General features: G+C 45.5%; 1 protein-coding gene across 3 annotated transcripts; it reads right to left on the bottom strand.

Moving 5' to 3' along the window:
• Positions 1-4,216: 4,216 nt before the first annotated feature.
• On the bottom strand, positions 4,217-10,357 carry LOC131903762 (cyclin-dependent kinase 4 inhibitor B). 3 transcript variants are annotated; one of them, XM_059254521.1, is made up of 3 exons: positions 9,222-10,357; positions 8,710-8,874; positions 5,685-5,793 (listed from the first exon to the last, which is right to left on the bottom strand). In XM_059254521.1, exons 1-2 carry the CDS (start codon positions 9,708-9,710, stop codon positions 8,716-8,718), a joined length of 648 nt encoding a protein of 215 aa, XP_059110504.1. In that variant the 5' UTR covers positions 9,711-10,357; the 3' UTR covers positions 5,685-5,793; positions 8,710-8,715. The 3 variants fall into 3 exon arrangements, with proteins under 3 accessions (XP_059110503.1, XP_059110504.1, XP_059110505.1); XM_059254522.1 differs by lacking the exon at positions 5,685-5,793 and adding an exon at positions 6,960-8,414; XM_059254520.1 differs by lacking the exon at positions 8,710-8,874 and having other exon boundaries at positions 4,217-5,793.
• Between the last annotated feature and the right edge of the window lies 1 nt (position 10,358).

The following is a 10,358-nucleotide window of genomic DNA, read 5'->3' on the forward strand; positions in this document are numbered from 1 at the left end:
CACCGTTTCCTTGAAGTCATCCATCTCCGCTTGGCTCTTCAAATCTTTTGGTTTTCCATGTAGCCCTCTGAGCTCTGTGGGGAGGGAGGGGTTTGATAAAGACACCCCATTTAGGACTGGGTGCTTCAAAATCCCTCACTCTGCACCTTGTTCAGTCGTGGGTCTCTGTTAGCTGCCATCCATTGCAAGAAGAGCCTTCACCGATATGTGTTGAGTGAGGCACTGCACTGGTCTGTGGTATAACAGTGTGTCATTAGGGGTCATTTTATTGCTTGCTATGTTCCTTCTTGCTACTATTATTAGCAGAATAATAGTAGGTTTTCCCCTTGGCCATGACTTATTCTCAGTTTAGGTTCTTGTCCATGTTACAGTGTCAGGTATGGGTTCATGGAGAGAGCAATAACTTACTCTTCACCTTAGAAGGAATATCTATGAGGCTTTTGTTTCACACCCTAAGTTTTCCATTTCAATTTGGATTCTCTTTAGTGATTCCATTTCTATTTTCATGTCTTAAAATGATTTTTACTCATTCAACTGTTTCATTATGGCATTTATTCATGCCCTCTTTAAGGTATTGGAGAACATACTCATAATTGCCATGTTGAGGTCCTTTATGTGCTTCAGCTAAATTGAATTTCTCAGGGCCTATTGCAGTATGGTTACTGGCTCCTGGAGGAGGCATATTGTCTTGGGTGTTCACGTTTGTGCTTTGGTGCTTGGACCTAGACATCTGGAGTTCCGATGTCAGATGTCTGCGGTGTTCTGTGGTATAGTTCCGATGTCAGATGTCTGCGGTGTTCTGTGGTATAGCTATCTGGTGTCTTCCTTGGGTGGCTGCTCCCTTCTTTGCCTGCTCTTGTCTGGGTCTTAGGCCAGTGTGGTGACCCTGGGGTTTCCCAGTAGAGTGTGTCTGGGTTGGTGAGTGACACAAATGAATAGTGATAGGCGAGGAGGAAAGGCTGAGAGGGGCAGTGGCAAAGAGCTAGAAGCAGCAGACAGCACCAAAGATGGAGGCTTCAGGGAGCGGAGTTGGGATGGGAGGAGCTCCTGCAGGCAGGCTGCTGCAGGAGGAAGAGCGATTGTGGAGAAGAGGATGGAGGCCCGGGAAGGTAGTGAAAATCATCTACTCGGCTCAGTGTAGCCACTGGGGGTCCCTGGAAGAGAGTGTATCTGCAGGTCGGTGGCTGACACAAAAGTATGGGGGAGTGGGCGAGAAGGGAAGGCTGAGAGGCCAGGCAGGAAAGAGTTAAGGGAACTCTGGAGCCTCACCAAGAGGTGGAATCCTCAGGGAGTGGAGGTAGGGTGGGGGGAGAGTCTCATACAGCAGGCTGCTGGAGGACTTAGAGTAAGTCTGTATAGACAGATGGAAGCTTTACGCTGATAATTTTGAGGTTTTTTTTTTTTTTGGGGGGGGGTAGTTATTCTCTAAAACCTAGTTAAAATCATGTTTAACACAATGTTTTTGTTTCTGAGATTTTATATAAGAGCCACCCTAGGAAGGTAAAAGAGAGATTGTTTCTGCGCTTTGAAAAAATGCCTGTTTCCCCTTGTATCGCTTATGATTTTGAAGACAGGATGGTATAGTGGAAGCAAAAGTGTCGTCAGTGTGGTAGGAACATCTGGAGTTTTCTGTTGTAGTAACATTAAAATCTGCACACTCGACTGTGTTTCTCACAACACTTACTAGCATTAAAGACAAAGTCAAACATCTTTCCCTGGTCTGAGCTTTTGTGACATGCCTCCCATCCTTGTCCCTCTGTGAGTACTGTTTAAATATCTGCTTCAGTGCATTTCAGAGTCTTCATATACGGGGGAGGGGGGGGACTTGTGGTGTTTGGATTTCACTTAGCATAATGTTGCTTGAAGTGCTGTGTTAACTAGCTTGATTCAGCCATTCCCCACTGTGTTCAGGAATTCTAACGTTTTGTACTCTACAAATGCATATGATCATGAGTTATTAACTTACAATACAAACTGTAGAGGGAAAGGTAGAATACCTTTTGCATACATGTAGGACTTTGTTATTCCTTTAAACTTGTTTTTCTATGAGTAGGCATTGATATTTGCAGTCATGAGTTTTACTCCCCCCTCCCTTGAATAATAATTATTTACAATTATTTTTCTATTTATTGGGCCATCTACATCTCAGATGCTGCACGATGCATAGGGGTAAAAAACAAAACAAAACAGTAAGATCCAGTTTTGCCATCAGGGTGAACTCAGTACCACAGGAGGTGGAAAATCAGCCACTATTATGTGGTTTAATTCTAGGCTAGAGGATCATGTAGGTCATCATAGAGTAGTGACTCAGGTCAAGATGAAATGGAGGTTCTTCAGTTACTTGTTCATCAGTTTATTGGCAAAGTAAGGGTTGAAGCGGGGCTTTATCTATTCAACAGTAAGTTATCAGCTATTGAGAGAGTTCCTTGAGGATTTGTTCTTTATGGAGAGCTGAGCAGCTCACATAAATAGGATGACTGGATCCACCACAAAGAGATTGAGAGAAAGCCACATGCAAAGCCATGGGGGATATGACCTGTTAATCTAAATGAACACAGCAGGGATGAGGTGATTTATGTAAAAAGGGCCTCTGCTGTCCTTGAAATGTGTCTCCTCAAGTATGTATTGACAGCGTAACCCCCAATGGTCTGTGCTGAGTGGTGGTGGACATGAAGGGGAAGTACTGCGCTGGGTAGCTTTTGTGAGCCTAACACAAATTAGAGTCACTGGAGAAGAGGAAACCTCCACTAGGGAATGCCTCCATCAGGTAGACCTCTGTGCAGATCCGTGGACTACTGTCTTGATTGTTGGTTCATGGGGAAGGCCCAGCCCGCTGTGGGTGGTGCTCCTCCAGGTATGGCGGGCCTGGTTTATATGAGAAAGCACCATGAACAAGTGCAGAGGAGCAAGCCAGTAAGTTCTCTGTGGTCTCTGCTGTACTTCCTGCCTTGAGTTCCTGGCTTAGCTTCCCTTGATGGACCACAGCTGTAAGTCAAATAAACCCTGAACTTCCCTAAGTTGCTTTTGGTCAGTGTTGATCACAGCAACAGAATGAGACCAGAATGATGCTCAGCCCAAGTGGGCGCCCCCCCCCATGAGTTCACGAATGGGGGTTGCTGAACTACTTGAGACTCTGCCCTCTCCCGGGGTCTCCCACAGGATGCTTTTTGCCACATTATGCTGTAGCAAGAAACCCACAGTAGGTGTGGCCCCTGGATACCAGACTTGCCAGTCTCCTGTTCCACAAGCCAAATTAGTCCTATTGTGTGTGAACTTTAAAAGACCCCATTTGGGGCCAAATTGACTGACTTTTGCACATCATGGAAGGTTTACATGTTGAAGGAACAGATGTATTTTAAAGCATGCCCAGTGTAAACTGTATCAATAAACATGTTTCCCTTCCCCAAGAAGATATGGTCTAGTTCTCATCTTCTTTGGTAATATATTAATTTGGGAAGTAAGGAATTGATAGGGAAATTTTAGTTAAAAGTCACTCCTTCTTATGTCTCTACTCTCAAATTGCCTTTCTAGTTCCTCTTCTCTATTTAGATGAATATTCACTATATTTGACACCCAGAAGCATAAAATGTAAACTTTACGTTTTACTGTAAGTAAGCATATTTAAAAAATGTTATTAAAATCACTTATCAAAGTTTAGTATAAAGGACAGAAGTAGTGAACACTTTTGAATCTTTTTTTTTTTTTTTCTGTTGCTGAGGCCCAAACCCAGGGCCTTGCGCATGCTAGGTAAGTGCTCTACCACTGAGCTAAATCCCCAACCCACTTTTGAATCTTTTAATATTTGGGAGTTAGTGGTAAGCCCATGGAAATACATTAATTTTCTAAAAAATTGTGTGAATATTCAAGTGTATGCCATGTATGGGTCCCTGTGGAGGTCATAATATCCTGGACCTGATATGGTTGCTGGGAACTGAATAGTTCCTCTAGAAGAACAGCAAAGGCTCTTAATCACTGAGACCTCTCTCCAGGCCCCACATTTATTTGAGCTTTTTTTTTTTTTAAATTGTGTGTGTGTGTGTGTGTGTGTGTGTGTGTGTGTGTGTGTGTGTATGAACATGAATGAAGGTGCCTGTGGAGGCAGAGATATTGACCTTCCTTGGAGCTGGAGTTACAGGTGGTTGTGAGCCACCTGATGAGTGCTCAGAATCTGAGCCATCTCTCCAGCCTTGGAAATAACACCAGATTATTCACATCATGGAGTCTATCTATGCTGTTTATTCTTTATTAAAACAAGGATGTATCAATCGTTTCAATGCTGTAATGAACTAAGTCACAATGGAAGCCCCACAGAGTGTACCCACAATTTGTTCAGTAGACAAGCAAGGCAGCCCCCAAGTTGTCATTTAATTTCAGTAAGTTCATACTTAACCTCTTTTTCCTACCCTTTAGGAAGTAGCCCAAGGTAACTGACTAGGATAAGTGTGTCTGTCATTTAAAAGGACACCAGCATAGTTCTCCTGAGACACTCACTATACAGGAAACAGTGAACAGAGAAACAAAGAGGATGAAAGCAGGGCGTGCACTGCCACTCGGAGTGTGCCACATGTCACAGTTTCCCTAGGAATCTGTACTAAAGAAGGGGTGCCTGCTACCAGCCCAGTACTTAGGAGGCTAAGGCAGGGGTACCTTGACTTGAGGTTAGCTTGAGCTACAGTGGAAAGCGCTGCCTTAAAAAGGAAGGAAGAAAGGAAAACCAAACAAACAAAAACAAGCTGCACTTCAGTTTACCTCTGCTGAGGACCACAAAAGTTAACACTGTTAAAAGTGTAACTCATTAAATACACTGTTTCTAAAGAACTCAAAAGTAGGAAGTTCCTAGAGGGGTTCCTAAACTATTTTACATAGAGCAAATTGCTACATACTACGATTCACCATTGGACTTGTGTAGGTTGAGTCTGTCAGGAACCAGACCATCAAGCAACCGTGGTTCACAGAGTTTAGCAGACATCTGCTGTCATCTTCCAGGTGGAGCTGGGAGGAGTCTTCACTTTCAGCAGAATGCCATTTTGCAGGTGAATCACCAGGCATGACGTGACACAGTGCTTAAAGCCCCAGGTGCACTTCAGTGCTGCTCATCTGGTCTTCAGGGTTTCCCTCTAGCCTGGGGATCATCTACATTGGGAGTTCACAGGGGAAGGTACTGACTGTTACCTCCCAAATGTCTATCACCACACTCTCCACTTCCCACTTCCACATCATATTGTGGAGATTCAAGAACTTCTCTTCTTATTTTACACCATGTCCTGAAAGGTAAAGGGCCCAGGGAACTTCACACAATACTAAATCAAATTGCTGATCCCTTTGGCTTCAGGGTGAGAACAGAGGGCTAGATCCAGATGCAGGAAAACACTTGGGAAGTTATTTCTGATTGGCTTTGCCTTCCTGGATAGGCTTTGAGTTTTGGAAGGCTTGCCAGTTCTGCCGAGTGTATCTCCTTCACACTTGCAGTCTGCCTAGATGGTGGTGGGGTGAAGAAAGTCCTTGCGGGAGGGAGGCCGAGCGAACCTGCCATCAGTCTCCAGTGGCAGCATGCAGATACCTCGCAATATCACGGTGGCCCTGTTCTTCAGCCAGGTCCACCGGCAGGCGGCCCCAGGCGTCACACACATCCAGCCGCGCCCCCGCCCTGTGCAGCGCCACCAGCGTGTCCAGGAAGCCCTCCCGAGCCGCATCGTGCACGGGTCTGGTGAGAGTGGCCGGGTCAGCGCAGTTGGGTTCGGCTCCGTGGAGCAGCAGCAGCTCTGCCACCTGGGCGCTGCCCATCATCATGACCTGCGGGGGAAGGGAGAGAGAGAGCGCGCTCAGGGTGAGTCTGGAAAGTGGAGTCGGTGGGACGCGGCAGTGCCATTTCCTAGAACGCAGTTTCCATCCCGCCCCCTCCCCAAGGAGCTGACAAGCCTCGGGTGTCTGGTTTCTCGTTTGCCTGCGTAAATCCAGTCCCGACCTGAACTCAAAATAGATTCTATTTTATTCTCCATAGGTGAGGCGACAGAAAAGGGCAGACAGATTGCTTATTTGTAATATTGGACATCAGGGATTTATTTTAAGTGATTTCTTAGCGCAGTTTGAACCGGGCTTTTTATTTAATTTTTATTTTCCCCCTTTTATTGAAAATAGACTTTTTTCCTCACATAATTTATCCTGATTATGGTTTCCCTTGCCTTTGCTCCTCCCAGCTCCCCCAACCTCCCCTCATCCAGACTGACTCCCTTTCTGTCTCCTTAGAAAACAAATATCCAGGCTTCTAAGGGATATTAATAACAAAATAAAATAAAACCTAATACATTGGAATTGGACAAAATAAACAGAAGGGAAAGAGCCCAAGAGAAGACACAAGACTCAGAGACCTACTCGTTCACACAGGAATCCCTTAAAAACACTAAGCTGGAAGCCATAATATATCCACAGAGGACCTGGTGCAGACCCATGCAGGCCCTGAGCATGCTGCCTCAGTCTCTGTGAGTTCATATGAGCTTTGCTCATGTTGATTTAGAGGTCACTGATTTCTCGGTGTCCTCCATCTCCTCTGGCTCTTACACTCTTTCTGCCTCTTCTTCTGCAGGGTTCCCTGAGCCCTGAGGGGAGGGATTTGATGGAAACACTTTGTGTTTCAAGGTCTCTCACTCTGCATAATGTCTGTCTCTGTATGTGCTCTGTATGTCTGCTGCAGGAGGAAGTTTCTCTGATGATGGATGAGCACTGATTTATGAGTATAGTAGATGTCAGTATGAGTCATTTTATCCCCCCACTCCCACCCCCACAGTACTATTTGGTGTTCCCCTAGGACCCTGGGCTATTTAGTTCTGGTTCTTGGTCACCAAAGCTGTGTTGGGTATGGGTTCCATCTTGTGGAGTGGCCTTTAGTCAAATCAGGTATTGGATGGTTACACTCACAAGCTTTGTGCCAACACTGCCCTATCTTGAAGGCAGGACACCAGAGCCAGGCTTTACAAAGTTTTATATTGTTTTTTAGGCTGCTTCCTTTATCCCTCTAGGTCTAACCATATATGCTGATTGGTTTGTCAACGACACACACAAACTAGTCATTTGGGAAGAGGAACCCCAACTGAGAAAAGCCTCCATCAGATTGGCCTGTGTAGGCAAGTCTGTGGGACATTTTCTTGATTACTGATAGATGTGGAGGGCTCAGTCCACTCTAGGTGTGCCATCCCACAGGTGGTCCTGGAAGGTGTGGGAAAGGTGGCTAAACTTGAGTCTGAGAAGCAAGCCAGTGAGTTCCTCCATGATCTCTGCTTCGGTTCCAGCCTCCAGGTTCCAGCCTTGACTTCCGTCAGTGATGCACTCACTGTAGCATTTAAGTGTCAGCCAAATAACCCCCCTTCTCTCCAAGTTTCTTTAGGTCATGGTGTTTATCATGGCTATAGAAAGCAAAACTAAGACACCCTATAAACTAGGTACTCTACTGTTGCTTTTTTTTTTTTTTTAAGAAGTTAGTGGAGTGCTTTAGAGGAGAAAACAAAAAGCAAGTCAGATTTAAAAAAAGTTTTGTTCTTTCAATGTCATGTATGTCTGTGCTCACAAACTGAATATACTCTGATCATTTGCGTTACAAGTGGAGATCAGAGGGAAGTTCATATTCTAAGCTTCTTATACATTATGGAAACAAATTACTTGTAAATGTTTAGCATCTTCTAACATTTCAACCTAGTGTGGTATACAGTGGAAAGTTTAGAGCAATACATTGTAATATGAAATTAACAGTCATTTACACTGTATAAGAAACTTAATGGTAAGTAGTATTTTTCTATATCAAAAGTCTATAAAAAGCTTGGCTGGTAGCTGTTAAATCATAAAGATGCATAATTCAGGAAAACAAACCCTGATGTTTTGGAGATGTAATCCCATAGCAGTTATTTTTTACACTATGCAAATATTAAATTAGTAATAAAACAGCTTTTGGTGTCTAATTGTCCTGAGCAGTCACCGGTTCTTGTGGGCCTATGGCTTTGAAATTTACATGGAGTGAGAGGCAGTGGTCAAGTGTCAGTTTTTTATCAAGTGAGAGGCAGTGTTCATGTGCCAATTCTTATCACATGAACATTAGAAACATTCCTTCCTTCCTTCAAGAAATATAACAATCTTGTTATTTCTTTTAGTGGAGTAAAGGTTATTTTTGCAGCTGCAAAAGGAAGATTTAAAAGTTCTCAGTAAAGAAAATAAGATAGTAAATAAGAAAATCTGTTTTTTATAAGGTCTTTATAATCACTTGACAATATTTTTGTTGCTTGAAAAAATATTCTTTTGTTAAACATCTCCTTTTTCTGAAAATTCAAGAGGGATGAATATTTATTTTCTTAAAAATCCACATTATTAACAAGAGCCCTCGTTTCCTTAGTCCCAGAGAGGGACGGTGAGGTGAACAGCAAAGGCGACTGTAATAATCAACAGAACACAAAACCATTGTTAGATCTTCAAGAAATAAAGTCAGTACTAATTAAAGCAGGATTAGAAAACACTGAACAAATTAAGAGAACGTTTAGGGAACCTCCTCGTCATTCTGAAAGGACCCAACAGTTCTGTAGGGAGTGCTTGCCTGTTTGCATTAAACAGTGAAAAACTACACAGTTACTGCCCGCATACAAAGAATTAAGTGCTGGGTTTGAGAAATCCTTAGTCATGTGAATGCGATTTGGTTTATGAGGGGGAAAAAATAGAAAAGATTCATACCATTGTTCACAAGTTCACAGTGAACGCTCTCCCTTCACACGCTACAAGTTTGTGAAATTCCTTGAATCCAGGCCGTGTAACTGGTAATCCACTCCTCTTTATCATGTCGTCCTCTCTATCTGACCCTTCCTTCCCCACTTCGCTCCCCGAATGTCGGCCTTGTATCTATGATTGTAAGATAGCAGAATAAATATTGGTATTTTCCCACCATTACAAAGATCCGGAGGCGGGGATGTTGCTCAAGGGTATCGCACTGGCCCAGCACGTAGAGGGCCGTAGGTTCCTGACTCAGCATCTCAGAACAAAGAAAAAGCCAAGCAAGTGTAGTGGGTCTTTTCACTTTTTTTCCCCCCCAGAATTATTTTTGATCTTTCAAAACCTGCCTCTCGTTGGGCTGCACACGGGAGGCACAAGCCCGCGGCGGCCCAGGTGTGCCGGGACACAACTTGCAGCCGCGGAGGGCACCGCGCTCTTGCGCCCCCTGCCGGTGAGGCCCCGGGGTCCCCCGCTACCTGGATCGGGCGCCTTCCGAAGCGGTTGATGGCGTTGGGATCTGCGCCGGCTTCCAGGAGCTGCCGCACCGTCTCCACCTGCCCCCGCGCCGCGGCGGTGGCCAGGCCCGAGTCACTGCCGCCGCCCAGCATGTCCTTGTCCTCCTCTCGCAGCCCCGACGCGGAGCGGCAGGGATGGTCCTCCGCTGGCCGTGAGATTGCAGCAGCCTGGTCTATGAGCGGCTCCTGCGCTCCCCGGGGATCCAGCAGCTTCGGTGCTTGCCCTGGGAGCGCACCGGCTCGAGCGCTAGCGCCTGGGAATCGCACCGCTCGCACAGCCGACTTGGGCGCGGTGGGGAGCCCGCGGGCAATAAGCAGCGGCTGGCGTTCGGCACCGCCGCCGGCCCCCGCCCCCTCAGACCACGCCCCCAGATAGCACCGCCCACCACTTGTGACGTAGCGAGACGAATGTGGGGGCGGTGACCCAGCATCGGAAGATCTGAGAGGCATGCGCAGAAGGTCGAGCTCTGGAGTCCGGGACGCAACGCGGCCGGTTGGCTATTTTTGAAAAAGTTGAGCCTCTGCACCCAGCAGGCGGAGCAGAGGCCTTTATTTAGTCCAGGCCTGCGGGTTTCGCTCTGGAGACGTTAATCGCTCCCTTGCAATCGAGTAGTCGAAAGAAAGCCAGTAGGGGAAAAAAATTCCGACTTTTTGAATATGTCTGAAAGTGACAACATCTGTCATGCGAGGCTAGTTATCTCTACCTAGATGGTATTGAATTTAACGAGTTTTGCACCTTGCATCAGATACAGCTATTTTCTTTTGGCTATGTCTTCCTATTTAGTCAGCCATGATAAAATAGTAAAACGTTCCAAGAATCCTGTTTTGCGTGTGTTAAAAGTTTTTTTTCTCCCCCTTGAGCTGTGGTTGTAATTCTGAAGTTAAAAAATAATGTTTTAGAGACAGAGATAACATCACACACTCAAACGCAGATCTTAAGAATTTAAGATCCCTGGACGTGTGGTTGTACTTAGCTACTTGGGAAGCTGAGACAGGAGGGTCCCTGGAGTCTAGAAGTTCAAAGCCAAGCAGTGTGTAACTAGCCAGGCCTCCTTCCAAAACCCCGACGGTTCCACGTGTGCACTGTATAGCTTAGTT

This window comes from Peromyscus eremicus, chromosome 2, assembly GCF_949786415.1.
Source record: "Peromyscus eremicus chromosome 2, PerEre_H2_v1, whole genome shotgun sequence".
In the NCBI taxonomy this organism is placed as follows: Eukaryota; Metazoa; Chordata; class Mammalia; order Rodentia; family Cricetidae; genus Peromyscus; species Peromyscus eremicus.